Raw genomic sequence first — 19421 nt, forward strand, 5'->3', positions numbered from 1 at the left:
AACACTCACCTACAGTCATCAAAGGGAGACCTCCTTGCTACTGAAAGTGGTGTTTGTGGGCCAGTAATATAATTAAAGCAATTCATTATATTACATTACATGACTTTATATTAAATTATATTATATTATAATGCTGTATTAATGGTTAAAAACAAAAAGTGAACAAGCCCTTTAAATTAAGAAAGCAACATTATTTTTCACCTTTACGCTACAGCATGTATCCCTCACTTTGAATGTTTTTTATTGTTACATTTAAAATAAATAGGGATTTATTTTAAATGTATGAGATGAGAACAGCGGGGAAATTTTTACTTGGGACAAAATTTATCTTCTGTCACACAGCTGAACCCATCCTACTTTGGATTAAAGAGTTAAGGTGACAATGACTCACCATTCTCGCAAAATTGTGAATGATTGGACACATGAATAAATTACAAGGATATATGTGTATTTATAAACAAGACAAACACATTTCTCTCCATTAATGCATTAACACTCTCTCCAATCTCCATGGTGCTGCAAAAACAAGAACATTTCTATGTCTAATATATAATGCTGTTTGGCACCTGTGAATATGATCCAACTCTCATTAACATTTTTAAATACTCAATTAAGGCATCACACACTTCGGGAGAAGGAAATTAATAACACAGTGAGGCTACATAAACTGTTCCCTGACATCTCAAGCAAGCTGACATATATAGCTAATGCATTTCGTTTGGCATTTGTTCAAGGGCACTGAGAGAGTTGAAGGTTAGAGAGTGTGCCTTATTTCTGTATTTGTTTTCATATCAATTAAACCATTTGTGGTACCTCCAGGAATCAAACGATAGTCAGTGCCGTCTACCGACAAGGCAGTGCACTGGTTCTCAGTAATAACCAGTGGCGGATTATAACGTTGTGTTTCTTGTGTATTCCTAAAGGATGTGAACTGAATTGGGATAGACAGCAACCACGATCACTGCTCTGAAAGACCAGTATCCAGAAGGTACTGGCATGGTATGCACAATATGAAAGATAAAAGTATGTGTGACTGCTTGGAAAAGAAATGTATCAACCAATTTCACAGTGTAAATATTGCAGGGATGTGTACAGAAGCCTCTCTCCAGTGTTGTGTCATACAGGTTTTACTCAGCCAGGCCTTCCCTTTTAGAACATTCATTCTGACCCGTATAAAAATGGCAAGCATAGCAGGGCTGAAGGGCCTGTTTTTATCAGAAAGCTTTATTGTGATTTTGTATTCTCATCTTATCTTGTCAAAAAGGTCTACCCTCCTAAACTGTTTCTCTATGCTGTTTGTGCCCATACTTTTTAGTCTCAAGGCTTCCTGAAATGGCTACCCTGAACCAGAATCTCATCTAAATAAGCTGTATTATAACTTTATACAATATTTAACTGCTCTGGAAAAGAGTACCTGCTCAATGACGGTAAAGCAATACTAACTCTAGCATGCACCACAGCCTAAGGTGGCATTTTGAAAGCATATCTAAAGCCTGATATCATTTTGTTGAGGATCCCGTGGATCTCAGGGCCAATGGACTCTAGACTGGAACCTTCCGGTCTACACTGCCAGTACAGCTGTTAAGAATATTAAGCATCTCCCAGAGATCTGAGATGGACCACCCAAAGCAAGTTATCAGAACATTCTGTGTTAAATAAAATTAAAAGATAGGGTAATGTGCATAGGCTCGGGTGGACAGATGCAGACACGGGAGTGCATTGTATGAATTCATCCTCCTGTCAAACATTACTGTAACTATGAGCACCTCTTACTAAATTATGCACAAACAAGTTTTCTGGGCAGGAAGGATATCCACAGCCTCCCGTATCTACTGGTAAGTTGTCTTATTTTCCCCATATTTGTTTCCTCCATTTTGTCATGGAGATGTTTACCAGAGGTAACAGTTCTAAATCTCAGCATAAATCTAGAGGTCATCTTTCTTGACCTTCCAGAGTTGTTACATGCTAATATATAGTATATGTTATATGCATTTTAACTCATCAAGTCAATGTGAAGCTAAAGGAAACCTGAAATAAAACCCAAGGTATTTGTTTGGCACAAGATTCCTTTTTTGTTTTAAATATTACGGCTCCTGGGTGGGCAGCAGACAGAAAGACTAAAAAGTGAGAGGGAGAGCTCTCCGATCAAAGTGATTTTTCAGACTCCTTTTAATGAGCATCAGTCTGAGGAGTGACCATCAGATGTCTGTGAAAGGCCAGGGGATCATGCCAGCCCTCTAACAGAAATCACAGGCCACCTTTCATTTGGGACAGGGGGGCAGGTTTCAAAGCGAGTGCTGAGACATAAAGGAAGTGAAGGCCACTCTGCTGACACAATGAAAGGAGGCTCCAATTGTTCTTTCAGATAAATAATATAAATGTTCTTTTACAAAGTGTTCTGCATACAGGCCATCTCTGATTTTTTAATTATTATTCTTTTTTTAGCAATTGATATATTGTGCCAAATTTTGTGAGGAAAGTAGCAGGCTCTCTTCTTTCTGAAGCAGGTTATGTAGCCTAGAACCAACACGCAAAACATAAAAAAATGAAAGCTTACCCCTCTGTCTCTATAGAGGACACAGGTGATCAAAAGAAAAAAAGAGACGCTCCAGCCACCTGCACAACACAGGACATTTCACATACAATATTCAGAATTGGGTCTTTTTGTAGCCAGTTAACACAGCCCCAAGACATGTGTCACCCCTTCTTCAGCTAAATGCCAACTTCACCCCAAGACCTAAATGGTATATTTTGCCCATCTTTCCATAATCTATACTTGATACATTTTCAAGACAACATCATTTATTGAGTGTGTTTCTCACAAATTATGTGATTTGGAAAAGCGAGTCATTGAACACATTTTTTTTTAAACGCACATATCGTTGTATTTCTGTTTGATACAATTCATTCTTGTTATTCTGGTCATATTTTAGGGAAGGTGCAGGGTTATCCATTTCCCCCATCATACAATAATATACTGTAGCCAGCAAGAAAAAGGCTGTGGTGAAAAAGACTAGGGGGTAGGGTGGAGGGTGGGTCTAATATATTCTTGTTCTCAAATGTGGAACACTTTATGATGCATTTTATGTATGTAAGGTGCTATACAAATAAAGTTTATTGTTATATTATTAGAATTGCCAACAGCATATAAAAATGTGCTGGTGCGAGGAAATGGAGCCGAATACATAGTGTCAATGGCACGGTTAGGGCTCTGCTTCGCTCTGTGGAGTTGGCAATGTGCACACCCATTAATTGCTCGAGGTAAATAATTCCCTCATTACTAAATCGGTAGAACTCATGAAGATAATCCTCTGAGTACACTAAATCATCTTATCGGTCTCTAAAAACATTCCCTTCTCAATTTGTCTTCTTACAATGATGGCTCCTTCATTGACAAGAACCTCTTACAAATGGTGCGTTCGTTTCTGCTGTTCGTGCGTCTGTGATTTCATAAGGTGACTTATATAGGGTATGTTCATGTTATCCAGCTAATCTTAAACCAGCTTTTCAAACTGGGCAGCCCTTGTCTATAATTGCCTCTGGACAATGCATTTAATCAGCCATTTTGTGTTTGTCTGCACTCTGCACCCATAACATATCCTCACAGTGCCATCTATTGGTTACAATCTTTAACTGCTTCAAATTATATACAGATGAGGCAGAACCTTTTGTGTGAGACAGACAGACAGCTACAGTATAAGCATCATTGGCAAGGTATATATTTTACAGTTGAATGTCTTTATTCACTTTTTGTTGGCTAATGTAATATAGTATCATTAAACATTTAATGCAGCCTTTTTTCCTAGGGCTTGGGAATGAGGTGGTTGAAGTATTTTTTTAAAGAATAAAAAGTTTTCACTGCAGCAAAAAATAAATAAAGGATTAAGAATTTTTAGTCACTGTGTGTGTGTGTGTGTGTGTGTGTGTGTGTGTGTGAGAGAGAGAGAGAGAGAGTCATGCCAATAAAGCACTTTGAATTTGAATTTGAGAGAGAGAGAGAGATCTTTACGTGTACGAGTTAGTGTGAGCTTAGAAGTTACTTCTTTAGAGACATCAGTTTCAACTTGCACATATTCATTGATTTTTATATCACATGGGTGTATCACTGGTAAAGGATGCTAAAGGATCTGTGAAGCACAAATGATAAAAAATAAAAGCAAACAGATACCTGCTTTCTGAGTAAATTAAACACAAAAAATATTGGATGCAGCTCAATTATATTCTCAATTACTTTACCTGATTGAAGGATTGAACACAGTTAAAAGCAGCATAAGCAGGCATCCCTGGGACTGATTTTAAAGAGCCTTGGATTTTATCTAGAGACCAACAGATAAAATCAGTATTTTCAATGAGATGATACCCAGGTGTAAGAAAACTTTCTATAGCCTTCTAGAACCTTCTGACCTTTCACCTTCTTTGAGTCTCAGATTCACCCTGATTGAGATGAATAGCCAACTGCAAAGGTGATGATTAACTGTGTCATGCAACAGATCTTGACTACTGTGAAAAAAAGAATGATGTAGTATGCTAAATAAACAGTACGTATGTTAGGCATGTAGGCTTACATACACTGTATTTGTGTGTATATTTTATGCCTCTATTAATGCAGGGTACAGTGAAACATAGGTAATTACATAGCAATGGAACCTGACTTTATGAAAGCATACATACAAGTACAACTCTCTCATTAATATTGAGGACACTTCAGATTTAGTTTATCACTTCAGTACATTTTTGAGCCATCTGGAAAATAATCAAAATGTTTTGTGGACATAAAAATAGAAATCAAAAAGTCATTCTCTGGAGTGTACAAGAAACGTGTGCAGCAAGAATTGAAATGATTTTAGCACTTTCAAGCGTGGAGTGTTATTATGTATTTGGAGAGAAGGGTCTGAAGGAATTGTCCTATGATATAATTTCAGCTTCTAACTCCTCCCTCTTCAAATCCATCCCGACCCCATCAGCTGGGAGGAAGTTTCATGTGTGTGTTACGCTGCTGTTGCCTTGATTGATTTCAGCCTCTGGTGCCTTAAAGGCCCAGTGACTACAGAGTTGACCTTCTCTAAGAGAGCAATGCACACGTATTTGTGGACTGAGTCTGATGAAAGAGGAAGGAAACATCCTCTGGCATGTTTGCTGAGGTGGACTGACAGCTATGAATCAAAATCAAAGAAAACTCCAAAGGCAATTAAAATGCCTTTATTGTTGCGGCATGGTCATATTAAACCTTTAAACACAAACTCCGACGATGAAAGGTTGACGTTGAAAAGCGTCAGAGTTTGTTTTTAAAGGTTTAATATGACCATGCCACAACAATAAAGGCTTCTTTTTTTAATTGTTAAAAAAGGGAGTGCCTTGGAGTTTTCTTTGATTTTGATGTCTATACATATCCCATCCAAAGAGTACCTCAAACAAACTCAAACTGAGTCCAGGAAGCGCTCCTACCCAAACATTTTTCGATCTCTGACAGCTAGGAATGTTTGCATCAAAACCCTGGAAAGTCAGGGGTGGATGCAGTGAGACAAGTATGGCGGAAACAATTCCTCACCATTCAAAAAGGCATGTATCGTGTTTCTCAAAAGGACCCGCAAAGCCCCCTGGAGGTGGATGAGCTTTGTTTGGTCGTCCTCTTTGGGATATCCAGTGGGGGTTCAGTAAGCCCCCTTAAGGAGCTGTCTACCCTCTCTGAGAAATCCCAAGAAACTTCACACCCCCTGAGAGCGGGTTATATATAGCGTCCATCTGTCCGGGGGGATCGGTTTCCATCTCATACCTTCCACTCCATGCAAGGGAGAGGTCAAACAAGAGCCTCAGTCACCCCGGATGAAGCCTAGTTTATGGTCCAAGTTGCCCTTGGAGGTTTCTGGGCCAGGCAGTAGTGAGATCGGCCCTCCACGTCAGTTACTCCTCTGGGTGGCCGGGTCGATATCGTGACCTTTACCATCCCACCTTCTTCGAGTTTTCTGCCACGCAATGCATCGCCCGATGTACGGGGGTCTTTCCAGGGCTCATGTGATCATGTGACCTGGCATTAGGCCAACCAGGCCATAACTGTAATACCCTATTTTTTGAGTGTTCAACAATGCTTTGAGGACAGCCGATCACTACAATGAAATGAAAATGGTCAAATGTGAGACAATGTGCCTGTGTGCATGAGTGTCTTTGTCTACATGTGTGTATGTGCGTAAGCATGTGTATGTGCGGGCGTGTCTATGTTTTGGTTGTTTGGATGTGTTTTCCATCAAAACTATCAGACATTTGTGTCCTACCTTCTGTTGCTTTGCCGGACTGCTATGCCAGTAGGGTCTGGTCCAATATCCTTAGCCGGTCGGCAAAGGATCACTCAGGGTAACCACCTTGCAGAAAAGCATGTAGGAGACAGGGGGATGCCTTCTGGGTCAGTCTTTATCTTTCCTCAGTATCTAGCCTGGACTGAGTTAGATGAAGTAACAAGCTCCTACCCTCTCTCTCGCAAGCTCTGAAATGTACTCATTTGTGAGGCTTTGTGCATGTTTTAACATCCCAAACATGTTTACTCCCCATACCTAACCTCCTTATATCTCCCTGTAGCTAACATACCTTAACAGTAGCTACATACCACTCAGTCTGCTATGTCTACTAGGTTTACTAGGACTTCTCTAGTTAACCTATTACATCACAATCAAATGGCAGATCCTTTAAAGCAACTTGCAAACACAAAGAACATCAGTGTTAGAATAAAGTGTTTCACCAATAAGGTACATTTATAATGCATTACTATAAAGTTAGCAGAACAAACTGAAAAATACTATTGTAAAGAAATGTAAATACCATTATACAGATAACCCATCTAATCAGGTACACAGCTGTACCAGTAACATTACTATCCCATAGAAAATCCAAAAAGAAAGAACAAGGATAGCTATATAGGTTATGGGGAGCCATGGTGCAGTCTGGAGAGGTAGATCTCCTGTGGTGAAAGATAGGTATGGTTTCTTCATTCCTGACCATAGTGGGAAGCTCATTCTACTGCCGGGTGTGGAACAGACATTTGATTTGTGGTTCACAGATAGTATATAGGGTTAACTGATTCTTTGAAGATATAGGAAAGTGATCCCTTTAGCTGTTAGGGAGATATGAAGAAAGCTAACTCCTCATAGCTAGCCTCCCTATAGCAAACTCTGTGTAGTCAACTCCCCATAGCTAGCAAGTCCAAATCTAACTCTGTAGCTAATGCTCCATGGCTACCTTCCCTATAGCTAACTCTGTGTAGCTACCTCCTCATAGCTAGCCAGCCTTTAACTCACTCTGTGTTGCTAATGCTCTATAGCTAGCCTCCCTATAGCTAACTCTGTGCAGCTAACTCCCTATATTTAGCCAGGCTATATCTAAGTCTGTGTAGCTGACTGCAAACTGATCAAATCTAGAAATTCCAAGCTATAAGTATTTTTTTTCAGGCCATATAGAGCACAAGTTATTTTAACACGTTCAGTTTTAGTGTGCACACCTTATACGTGTAAGACAGCTACCATGCAGCCACTTTTTGCTTTCTCAATAGGACATTTGCACCACTAAAAACACATGTAAAAACTCATTGCACATTACTTGCTAAGGTTTGTTCTTTTTAACTGCAGAATTTCTCCTGGAGTGCTGGTTTGCATTTTGCTCATGATAATGTGCTTTGAGACAGCGATAGATGGGGGTGGACAGTGGACATAAGACAGACACAGGCTAGTAATAGGAAAACCTGCTCACAGCCAGGCCTGGAGCAGCTAAATGCCTACCACTAGTGAAAGTGAACATGGTTCATAAATCACTATTTATGAGGGAGTACATAATACCACTGCTGGGAGGTCTCTAATGTTTGGGCAACTTCTGATCTCTCAACACAGTCTACTGCCCCGTATTTCTTCAGAGCAGGAAATGCAGCTGCATCCACACGGAAATGGCCATTCTGTCTGCGCTTAATCATGCTGTGTAGTAAGGTCTCCTGGATAGGATTATAGGCTTAAAGCATGTGGTGGCCATGTTCTGATGAGATACAGATCTGTTTTTCTTGTGATGTTTCAGATCAGCACATTTATCAGGAAATCAAAAGATCTATACTTTGTGCAGTTTTGTATTCGGCCGCATCCAAGGTCTTAGAAATGATTTATTCAATCAGTTATGTGATCCAAATGAAAATTCGTAGAGCTAGAACTCTAGAACCTTGTAGAACTCTGTAGATGGGCATTAAAATTCACTTTCTCTATACGTGACAACAAGGTACTTAAGTCACACATCCTCTGTAAACATCCATTGGTATGAGTACGTGCAGTTCGAAACGTAAGCAACTTTGATCACCCTACACTCGGCTGCCAGTCAAGATGATGCTATCAGAGTTGTTTATTAATGTATTTTTTAATGGGGATTTCCTTTTAGATGCGTAAACATGTTGTGCTGTATTAATTTAGAGGGTGCAATTTCACTGAGTCCTGATTTTCTGATTGCTTCCTGTGGCGCAACACTTGAGCAACACTGCAAGAAATCCAACATGTGGGAATTTACCTGGGAAATGGTGTCTTTGCAGGAATGCTTATTCATTACCATCTGAAATGTGGGCTTGTTCACGCATAGGTTGTGAAAACTCCCGCTGTGTACATGTTTTCACAAGGCACCGCATTCTGCTGAAGACAAATGAGGTGAAACGGATTCAGTGACCTGGTTGCCGAGGGCTCACGGCACGCAGTGCATGTGTTCTTCCACACGAATCGCCTCACAAGACCTTTGAGGCGTCAGGGACTTGGCTCCTCAAAAAGATGATCAAATTCATGCTGAGATATAAATCAGTTCTGCTCCGAAGCTGCGTTCCATATATTGTACACTGACAGAAGGCTGAATGAGGACAAATACTGAGAATACAGAGACAGCCACAGAAATAGAAAAATATATGCTTAGAAAATGCTTCTACATTTTCTAACGAGACCTTCTAGAAGCTAGATTTTATGCATATTTTTATTATTCATGTATTTATACACAAGAAAATAATTATTTGCTCTTTTCCTTTATTAACATGTTTTTTTTTTTTTTACATAAACAGAAAAACAATTTTTTGTTTTTTTCTGCTGTTGTAAAAAAAAAAGAAAAAGTCTAACTTTTTATCAAGGAAAAAGAGCAACTAAGTTTTTCCACATACAGGAAGAGGACTGAAAGGTGTGCAGCATTCGCTCACAGAACACATTGTAAAAGAAAGGCCAGCGTATGCTGCACACAAACACTGGTTCACCTTGGGTCCCACACAAATTGGGAAATTGCCATTACGCCTTACGTCACAGTCTTCTCCACCCCCTCCTACCAGCGTGGTTAAATATGTTAGAATCATTAAACCATAAAAATGTTTTAGGTCTCTGGACAGGTGTTCCTGGGAAGGGGGGAGGGTAGGGGGGTTAGATGCCTGGGGTCAGCATTGGTAACAGCTGAAGAGATGAAGATTAGTGTAGCCTCTGTGGGGGGGGGCATCAGGGGGTGGGGGTGGGGGGGGGGGTTAAATGTCTTTGGCCCTCCATCCATGTTTCTTAGGGGAGGCAAGGGGGTGGACCTTGCACGGCCAGATATAGACAGTTTAGAGGAAGGGAGGGAGACACCTATAAGCTGCTCTGACGGTCTTGCTTGGCGACAGACACCGGCAGCTGGCCAACTCCAGCCCCATCCCCCACCATCAACTGACTGTACCCCCAACTTTGTAAATGCTTAAATGCCCAAATGCCCGCAAAGAAAGCAAAAGTTACAGTGGCAAGGAAAAACTTTGTGTGTGGCCAATAGGTAAAAAGCCTTAGAAGGAACCAAGGCGAAATGACTAAATTGTAACTAGGCTTAATAGCAGGAAGCCATCAACCTCTAGGATAACTCAGGGTTTGGATTCTCCTTCCTTCCTTCAGGTTGTTTGAAGCAAGGAGTGAGAACTACTGGTTACTCCACTGTCATCAGCTATTCCCGCCTCTGCCCTCAGGCATGTAGTATGACCAAGCAGATGATCTTCAGAAATGTTCACCCCAGTGAAAAGGTGGTGATGACATTCTATAGGTCGATTAACGAAACCTTGGTTTGCTCAAGCGCTATGAAAACACAGTTGAATGAATTATTTTTCACAATCTAAGTGCTGGAAATGCTATGAGAAAACAATGAGAGTTAGAGAGGTATGTTCTTGTTGTTTTTGTAAGTTATCATGACCAAAGTTTTATCACTTCATTAGTGATTCAATTTTTACCAATTACTGGCACATTTAAAACCTGCATCAAACCTAGTATGCAAATCATTTTTCAATTAAATCAAATAAACAGTGCCAATTTTTTAGGCTTATTTGATGGTGGATAACAAAGACAAAACTATTCCCTGACTGCTGTCTCAAAATAGACCAGCTTCGGGTGTATGCTAATATGCTCACATTACCTTAATTGGTCGGAATCCAATGATGTGCATAGTTGAGCTGCTCACCTCTCTTTGGCCAAGGCAGGTCACAGGGATGTCAAGTGCCTAATTTATTGGTGTGTAACTACAACCATTCACTATTGACTTGAAAGTATGTAATGATCCTCTGGTGATTTCTCTAAAGGGACCTAAATTAACATGCCTGTACACAGTCAGCTTATCAGCACTCTGGGACAGACTCAGGCTTCCCTTCTAAGGAGGAACCATTGTTGCTTTTTCCTACTTTCCTTTCTTGAATTGAAAAAATGGGTTATGGGTAAATGGGCTATTTGGCCTACCAGGAATGTGTGTATAATATTCATTGTGAGAAGTTAAGAGTCCATATATCTCCCTATCACATTAATTATGAACAAATATTTTTTGGCAGTACCACGCAAAGGACAGGATTGTCGAGTGTTTTAGGAGTCATGTTCAGCAGTTCAACTTTTCTCATAGATTCATTTTGCATGAACATCAATGGACATATTTTAAAAAAACTGGCAACCTATAACTATTTGCCATGGATAAAGCATTGTTGCCTTGCTGGGATGATGTCATGAATCATACAAATGCTTACATGTCAAGTGGTCTGATGTTTTAAATGTGTGGTCCCTCTGTATTTTGAAATTCAATATGGCATATTAATTATTTTGATACATTTGTATGATGATCACCCTCTGGCATGTTTTGTTTTTATGTGCCAAAATGCACAAAGTAGGCTTACAACCACATCTACGTCCTGATGTCATATAAGCACTTTCTAGTCTTTGAAATATTTCTATGGTGACATTTGTGTAGTGTAGCTTATGGTACAGCAGACACACATATACATACATGTGTACAATACAAAAATAAAATAAACATTAAACATTTATCTAGGAAAAATACTTTCGCTCTGATAAAAGTATTCTTTAAATTTTTTTTTTTTTTCAGAAACATCGGGTTCAAAATTATTGACACCTCGAAAGAATATTTAAAATAAAACCAAAGAAAGCCGTGTCTGTGATTAAATTCAATTTTTTAAATTGATTTCAGTCTCCAGAAACTGTATTGCTGCCTTTCACCATTTATTGTTTCACTGGGGCATAAATATGAGATGGCATGGATGTAAAATCCCTTTATCATCCATCACCATGGGAAAACCAAAAAGTCGACCTACGCAAATCAGGTAACAGATAAAAAAAGAAATAAACAGTTGAACACACCACTGAGCGCAGTCAGGGCAACAATGAAAAAGGGTTCTGAAGTCTGGAACCATTGCATATTTTCCAGGAAGATGGTGAGGGAGGCAAAGAAGAATCCAATGATCACTGTCTCGGAACTGTTTGGTAACTAAAGATGGCTGCATACGAGGAAAAGTACCTGATACTCATAGTAATATAGGTGGTGTATCATTGATGCTTTGGTGCTGCTTTGCTGCTAGAGGTCCAGGGACTGTTGTTAAGATAGATAACATAATGAATTATACTGAAGTATAAGGCTTTTAATCCCGGAAACTGGTTGCCTCTGCCAGGAGATTGAGACTTGGCCATAGGAGTTTCAGATGGACCTTTCAATGAGACAATGGCCCCAGACATAGGCTGCATCAGAATCAACACAGACATAATTTCAGGAACACAAAATCAACATTTTTCTAAAGGCTATCTCAGTCTCCGGAGTGGGACCCTATTGAAGGCCTGTGATATGAATTGAAGAGGACAGTCCATGAGTGATAACCTAAGAATATCAAGGTTCTTGACATTTTCTGCATGGAGGAGATCCCTCCAAATGTGCTCTCCAATCTCAGGACATTACTGGAAGAAGCACTGTGCTGTTATCTTCTCCAGGGGAGACTTCTGCAAATATTATTCATAGGAGTGCCAATAATTCTGAAGCCTATGTTTTGCAGAAAATAATGTTACTACTCAACAAATCTATTTATGTTCAAATTATTGTGTTAAACGTATATAGCTCCCCTATATCTTTGAGCTAAAAATGTGACTCTTTGTATGTCTTGTTCATTTTCTACAGCCATTTATGCATATCATCTATGCATAATTCACACACACACACACATATATATATAAAAGAAATGAATGTTATGGAGTATGGAGGTTATAGTAATGTACCAGAGCAGTTGACCTCACAGCGAGACTTGTGTTAGGTCATAGAGTGGATGTGGGCCTTGGGGAATTTATAATGGCCTGACATTGATTGTAGTAGTGGACAGCTACAACTGGATGAACTGACCTGAATGTTACCACCATTCTTGCAGTGAATATTTTATTGTTTAAATAAGTTCATTTTCCCCCCAACGCTGTACTTCCCTGCACTTCTCCTACCACCCCAACCACTACCCAAACCCCCCCCCCCCCCTTTAAATCCCTCGGGAAAAAAGGTTCCCAAAATATGCATATGGAAATGTCAATTCGTAACGTCTACAATAACGAACCACATTGAAAGGGTAGAGCTTTTACCTAGTGACCCATTTACAATTTTAAATGATTTCATCTTTACGCTCGAAATAAACCGGTTCTGACACCTTCCGCGCTGCTGTATGTGGGGCCGCCTATATTCCATTTATAGACCAAGCACCCGCCCCTCTCAGCACAGTATCCAATCAATTTCCTTCTGTCGCCACCCCGAGGTCGTGTGAGTAAGATATACACATATATATACTCCCACCCACGGGTTTATCACGTTGAGTCTTCTCCAGGTGCTTTGCGCTGTGTATCACCCCCTTGCGTTTCCTCTGAGACCTTCCAGCAGGAATCTTCTTTGCCGTTTGCCTTGTGGTGAAATACTCTTAACTTATCATCTGAAATGGCACCAAAGAAGGACGTTAAGAAGGCCGAGCCCAAGAAGGCCGAGGCGGCACCAGCACCAGCAGCTGCACCTGCACCTGCACCAGAGCCCGCGCCTGCTAAGCCTGCAGCAGTCAACCTATCAGCCGTCAAGGTAAGGGCTGTCTTTCGCATTCTCCGTATCCTTTCATTTTTTTGTGTTGAGCTTTTTCGCTTGCGTTTGTTGCCTCTGTGATAGATAAGCGGTGTAGGGCTTATGAAATTATGATCGTATAGAGGCGGGTTCGTAGCCTCCATCATTGCACAGGAAACGTGTATAGTCCGTCAATAACCCAAGTAGGTTTTTAACTATTCATTTAAAATACTAGTGTATATTTTATGTGATTAGTAAACAGCATAATATTTTATTAATTAGACTGTTACAGTAGTAAGTGAGGACTTTGTGGTTGGTTCCAACTGGCAGTTATACCTGGATTCGAAAATACATTTAACTATATCAAATAAACGACCCAATAAGCGCTGTGAAAAAATAGACCATATATATATATATATATATATATATATATATATATATATATATATATATATGGAAAAATACAGAAAAATAACGTCTTTAGAATTATGCCATGGCTCTGTTTCTCAGAACGTATGACCCTGAAAAAGACATAATGTTGTAATATGTACTTTATCTTTTTTCTATTTTGTTTAGTGATGTAATATTTCCAGTAGGTTTTGTTACAAAAAAATAGCGGGCTACATTCTCTTTAGAACTATTCATAAATTTTGTCTTTTTAAAAAATATATATATTTGTCTAAAGGTTTATACATTAATTTAATTTGACGTCAATTTTGAAAACCGCAAGTTTAGTTAGTCAGTCAGTACCACGGAGAGCACCGAGACACTCTGCAAGTGCCTCTCGCCAGGGTAATCCCGCTCTCATTTTTAACAGACGATACTTTTTCGTCACGCCCCTGGAATCTCTTGATTGAAATTTGGCTGCAGTGGGCGTGTTCCGGCCGTGCAACATACAGCCAAATGTGGAAATGTGAACATATTTAAGGATGTATTGCCTACCGCCAAATAACAACTAAGGTAGCAAAGTAACCGACTTGGGCTCCAGCTTTTTAAGGGTTTGACTCATGTTTGGCATTTCAAGCGTTTCACTCAAATTTGGTCATATTTATTTGAGGAAAGCAATAACAGTGTAATACGCAAAAAACAGCGCACGCATGGTTACCTGAACAAATATGGATAATTATAAAGATATTGTGAAATTATAAAGATATTATGAATAAATTAAAAATCACAATAAAATGTTTTATGTTAAACACAGTGTTAAATTACGCTGAGTAAAATTTTCTCAATCTGAGCTCAGTTAACACCTAACCTCTTACTGTGTAATTACTCATATTTTCCCATACAATGTTCTCAGGCCAATTTATGAAAATTCAATCATATAGTCAGTGACCGTGGTCATTTTTCATGACATAATGTACAATGGAATGGTGTGCAATGGTGTAGGCCTACAGTATGCATAAAGTCACACAAAAATAACCAGAGAATACTGGAATTAATAAGGTAAAATCCTGACGTTAAAATATTCAAGAAAACAGTCGCCTTACATGAGTAATTGTATGCTTTGGTTACTTTATATTTAATGCATGCCGCTATCCATGTATGTTTACAGTAGCGTTTCGTTCATCATTCTTATGCGAATATTGTCAATTATTGTTAATATCTTATTGGCTTTTGTTTTATAATGTACATGCAGTTATATGTCTGTCCGTTCTTGTTGAAGCAGGTTGCTTTAAGTGCACGCGATCATGCTTGCTGTGACTAATTGTGTTTTTTACACGGCCCTCTTCTCTCCCCTTCCCCTGCATCTCATCAGAAGGCTGGGGCAATTTAACGAATGCACCAACAGCTGCGATTTAAAGTTATACATTTTTTTCTAGAATACTATAGAATTTGTCGAGGGTATGTTTAAAGAAGGAGGTAGGGCTAGGCAGGGCCGTGCATAGACCGTTTGAAAGCAGGTGCTCAAAGTGAGAAAGGGGCACGCGAGCCTAGCTACACTGTTTATGACAACCAATTGTTGTACAGAATACATTTTACCAAAATGAATGAATGAACTTAATAACACCAACAATAATAATAGAAATATGTTTTGTTAATCAAATCAAGGAGGCATATCGGGCAGAGCAGACTACCAAGCAAAAATAGGAAGCCTCGATTCTCCCGAGGTTTAATCTCTAAAGAGCGGTAGTGATGGTGTACTCTTCAGCAAGGCATTTAATGTCAGTGATTGCTTTAATAAATACATTATATAAACAGATAGGCCTAATATGTAAACTCAGATGTGCCCGCAGGTGACTATAACACTAAGCATAACCTACTGTTTAGTCCTAATGACAATAATAATACATTTTTCAACAAATATGATATTTTATTTACATTAACCAGTCTCGTCGTTATCATAGAATAAGGGTACTACCGATGTTATGGCACAATTAGGCTAATATCGAAAAACATTGATTCACGCGCATTACCTGTTTCTTAAAACTGATAGGAATTACAAAGCAGAAGTATCCTGTATGTAGCATGTAAGATTAGGAACACATAATATTAGCGACACTAAATTCATTATTCAAATTAAAACTAAGGCATATTTTTAAAGGACTGAATTTGCGAATCTGGCAAATCAACTTAGTTCTAATATGTTATAGTTTAATAGCCTGTGAAATAATGTAATAAATATCCAATCTTCATCTCTTTATCGTCATGGGATCAGGAATTAGCTTGCCGAAGTCACAATATATTACTGTGAACACATATTATGATTAGTCAGACAAGCACGAATAGGAGTACCTTTAACCCTTGTTTAAGGACAACAGTTTGCTGACTCAAGTGCATCTATCAATTCAAAGAAACTTAGCTGCTTCGACTGCGGTGGCAAGGCTCGCATGTCGGGGCCTATTTGCACCAGTACAGACTGTGGCTTTATGAGACGACCATATTAAGGAATCGCTATATTGAATAGCCTATCTATATGAACTTTTGATGAGCTTTCCATATCAACTAAAAATACCATTGAAAGTAAGATCCCTTGTTTTACTTTAACGAAACTTTTCAGTTGAGCTACTGTCAACAGCAAGCATGTGCTAAGGAATATTATCTTTTGAACAGTTAAAGATGAAAAAAATAAAATTGAGTTCACACTGGCAGGAAATCAGTTTTCAGAGCACATGATATCATAAACTAAATGGACAGAAAAAAATTAAGCTAAATTAAAATGTGTTTGTGTGTGCGTTAGGTTAGAGGCATATATACGCTTCTAACCTCATATGACCTGATGCATAGGCTATATATTACATTAGGCACATGCATATGCAAATATGCTGACCAAAGCCAAGGAGTCTTGGATGAGTCCCTGGAGAGTGCCTAAAAATAGCCCCCACCCCATCTAAAGTCCTACCCATGCCTTGGGCAAACAGATAGCTCAATTTTCCACCTGACCTAAGAAAGTTAAGGCACAGCCCAAGTGCCACCCGATCTGCCCTCTGACATCATGGCTTGGGATTAATAAAAAGGACTTTAATCAAGCAGCCGGTCACACTTATCAGAGCCTTCTGCTTCTCCCACTTGTCGCCTCTGCTGTCCTCCTCCTCCTCTACAACATGGTGCGTACTCATTCATTCTGGATCAGGCATTCACTTAGTATGGATCAGCTCAGCAAGGCTTTTAATCTTAAACCATTTGGATCTTAGGTCTTAGTGTGGAGTTATACCAACCAGGCTTCTTACACAATTGCAGAATTTGGAAGAATTCTGGTCTGCAGAAAAATGCAAAATTAAGGAAGAACATCCTTCTTCCTTAGGCTGGAAGAAGCTGTTATGATGGCAATAGTTACCTATAATGCAATGACTGTTGCATGAAGATCCAGTTAGCTGTACATCTTTAAGGCAGTTTAAGGTCATATAGCATAGACTGCTACTGCATATTCTAGCATGCTACTGGAAATATGATTGGCTTCATTTTTTCAGTGTTTCTTCTGATTGGGATCATCTTCAAGTTATTTCGGTTTTAATCTGACATTTTTAATGCATTTAATAGCAGATATTTTATAACAAGAGAGCGATGTACGTAACGGAGTGAACATAGGGTGTTTCCAGCAGATAAGGGAGGCACTTTGCTGTTGGTGCATTCGTTAACAGGAAACATTTCCTTTCTCTTCTTGTGCCTTTGGTAGACCACCTTCACTGCTGATCAGATTGAGGGTAAGTGGAAGAGGGCCGTGGGAGAGGGTGGTGTCTGTGAAGAGGGATGGGGTGCGTGGGGGGGGGGGGGGGTGAGCTTGATTAAACCAGCCCTCTCCCCCACCAAACCCTGTCATTCTCGGTCCCACTCTCTCTGCTTGTGTACCACCACCCCAGGGCCTCACGGTTTATGTGGGTGCATGTCTCCCCCATCCACGGGCTCTGGGTGTTGGTGGGCACCCATGCTGATATGCAGAGGGGTTTATTAAGATATTCTCTTGGTTCCTTTTTCTCTCGCTCCTCCCCATACACAGGTGGATTTTACCCCAGACCAGATGGAAGGTGAGTAACATTTGATGTTTGGGAGAGTTGCATTCCAGTCCATTCTTTTGTGAAAATGGATTGAATTTCAAGTCTTGTCAATCGTGAGCATAGGATATAGGTATAAATGAGTAATTCAATATGAATGACCTATTAACCAATTAAAAGTTTAAGTTAAAATGAGTGCCATTTGTCATGACTTGAGATTTTAATTTTAAAAAATAATAAAATTGAGATTAAAATTGAATGAACTTGTCCAACTTGGGACTGAGCATGTCCAGTTCCCACCTTATCTTGAAATGCAACCATATTCCCGTTCACACACAAACTCTACTGATCATTCGGGAGAGTGTAAACAACTGCGGTTCTCATCTGAAACACACAGTGTTGCTAGCTGCATCTTTACATACTGCAGACAACAGCTAAGCTTGCATATATTGGAGTCAAAGATAAAAGAAGACCATTCTTTAACATGCAGTTCAGGGGCACCTGATCGACCAGCAGGGATTGGTAGATAGCATTGAAATACGGACACCCTAAGCGACTAAACCCTCCTGTACCCTGGGCAATGCAACCTCCAATCACTCATAACCCTATGGATCTATCAACCACGGTCGGCACTGCAACAGTCCGGATTTGTTCCGTGGGGCTCATCCTTACAAAACGGTGGTGCCTTAACCAAATGAGCTACCCAGCAGCCCTGTAAAATCTAGGCCTGCTTGAATCATCCAGAACATTCTATTTGTTCAAAAAGCTATTTTAACAAATAGAAATTTCAACAAATAGAAATAGAAAAAATAAATGAATTATCAAGACTTGTGATGGTCTCCTCCTTTCCAAAGGCCAGGGAGACCAAAATCCCATAAACACCTCCAGAGGGATGAGGGCCCTTGGGAGACCTCGTGATCCCTTCAGCTGTCTGAGGAGACCACTTCCAGGCTATTCCCAGCTGAGGAAAACCTGTCTAAAATTGCACAATGCCCTGACATGGCTTAAGACGGAAACTTAAGGAGAGGGAGGGAGAGACAATCCTTGACCTTGATCTTTCCATATTTTTGTGTGAAAGCAATCTGATCGGTTGACCTTGTGTGCATCTTATACTTCTGCTTTCTCACAGTGTGGTAATGCCACACAGACACTGCTCTGGTCTTTCTGCGGTCCTAGGCGGGATTGCGCCCAGGGGGGGAGGTCGGGCAGGGGGGAATGTTGGAGATAGCAATTGTGGACTCGTTTGCCCCTCTTATGTCACCAATGCCTAGTACCGGCCCTGATCTCGCACAAGATTGTGAGAGGAAAGATTGAGAGTGAAAATAGCTGTTGTATTATTCCAGCACATGTAATTCATTTTAGTGGCATTAAGGAACTTTGGAGTTAAATTTGTGAAAAATACCTTAATGTTTTTAACCACACATATATAATTCAGGGGCAAAAGACAAGTATTATTTGTATCGTTTCTTGTATTAAACGTGAGACTGATTTTAAGATTGCAAGTGAGTTGTAAAACTTGAACGTGCTCCTCATTACAGCATTAACATGCTATTTTTCAGGCCTGTGAGTAATGCATTGGAGCTATTAGAGCTGGCAGCTTGCAACGTAGAAAAATGCATGGACACCGTGTATGGGGAAGGAGGATCA

The 19421-nt window shown here is 39.8% G+C and overlaps 1 protein-coding gene across 6 annotated transcripts in view; it reads left to right on the forward strand.

The window, feature by feature from the left end:
* Positions 1–19421, forward strand: part of LOC135240620 (myosin light chain 1, skeletal muscle isoform-like) — a 465194-nt gene that overhangs the window by 442215 nt on the left and 3558 nt on the right. For 2 of the 6 annotated variants that reach the window (XM_064310342.1, XM_064310343.1), the window contains exons 2-3: positions 16856–16889; positions 17459–17486. In XM_064310342.1, coding sequence (XP_064166412.1) covers positions 16887–16889; positions 17459–17486 — 31 coding nt within the window. In that variant the 5' untranslated portion in view covers positions 16856–16886. Of the gene's footprint in view, positions 1–13102; positions 13363–16807; positions 16890–17458; positions 17487–17779; positions 17808–19421 lie in introns of those variants that run through there. The other 4 variants (XM_064310345.1, XM_064310340.1, XM_064310341.1 and 1 more) reach the window with 4 other exon arrangements.

Source organism: Anguilla rostrata, chromosome 15, assembly GCF_018555375.3.
Source record: "Anguilla rostrata isolate EN2019 chromosome 15, ASM1855537v3, whole genome shotgun sequence".
NCBI lineage: Eukaryota > Metazoa > Chordata > Actinopteri > Anguilliformes > Anguillidae > Anguilla > Anguilla rostrata.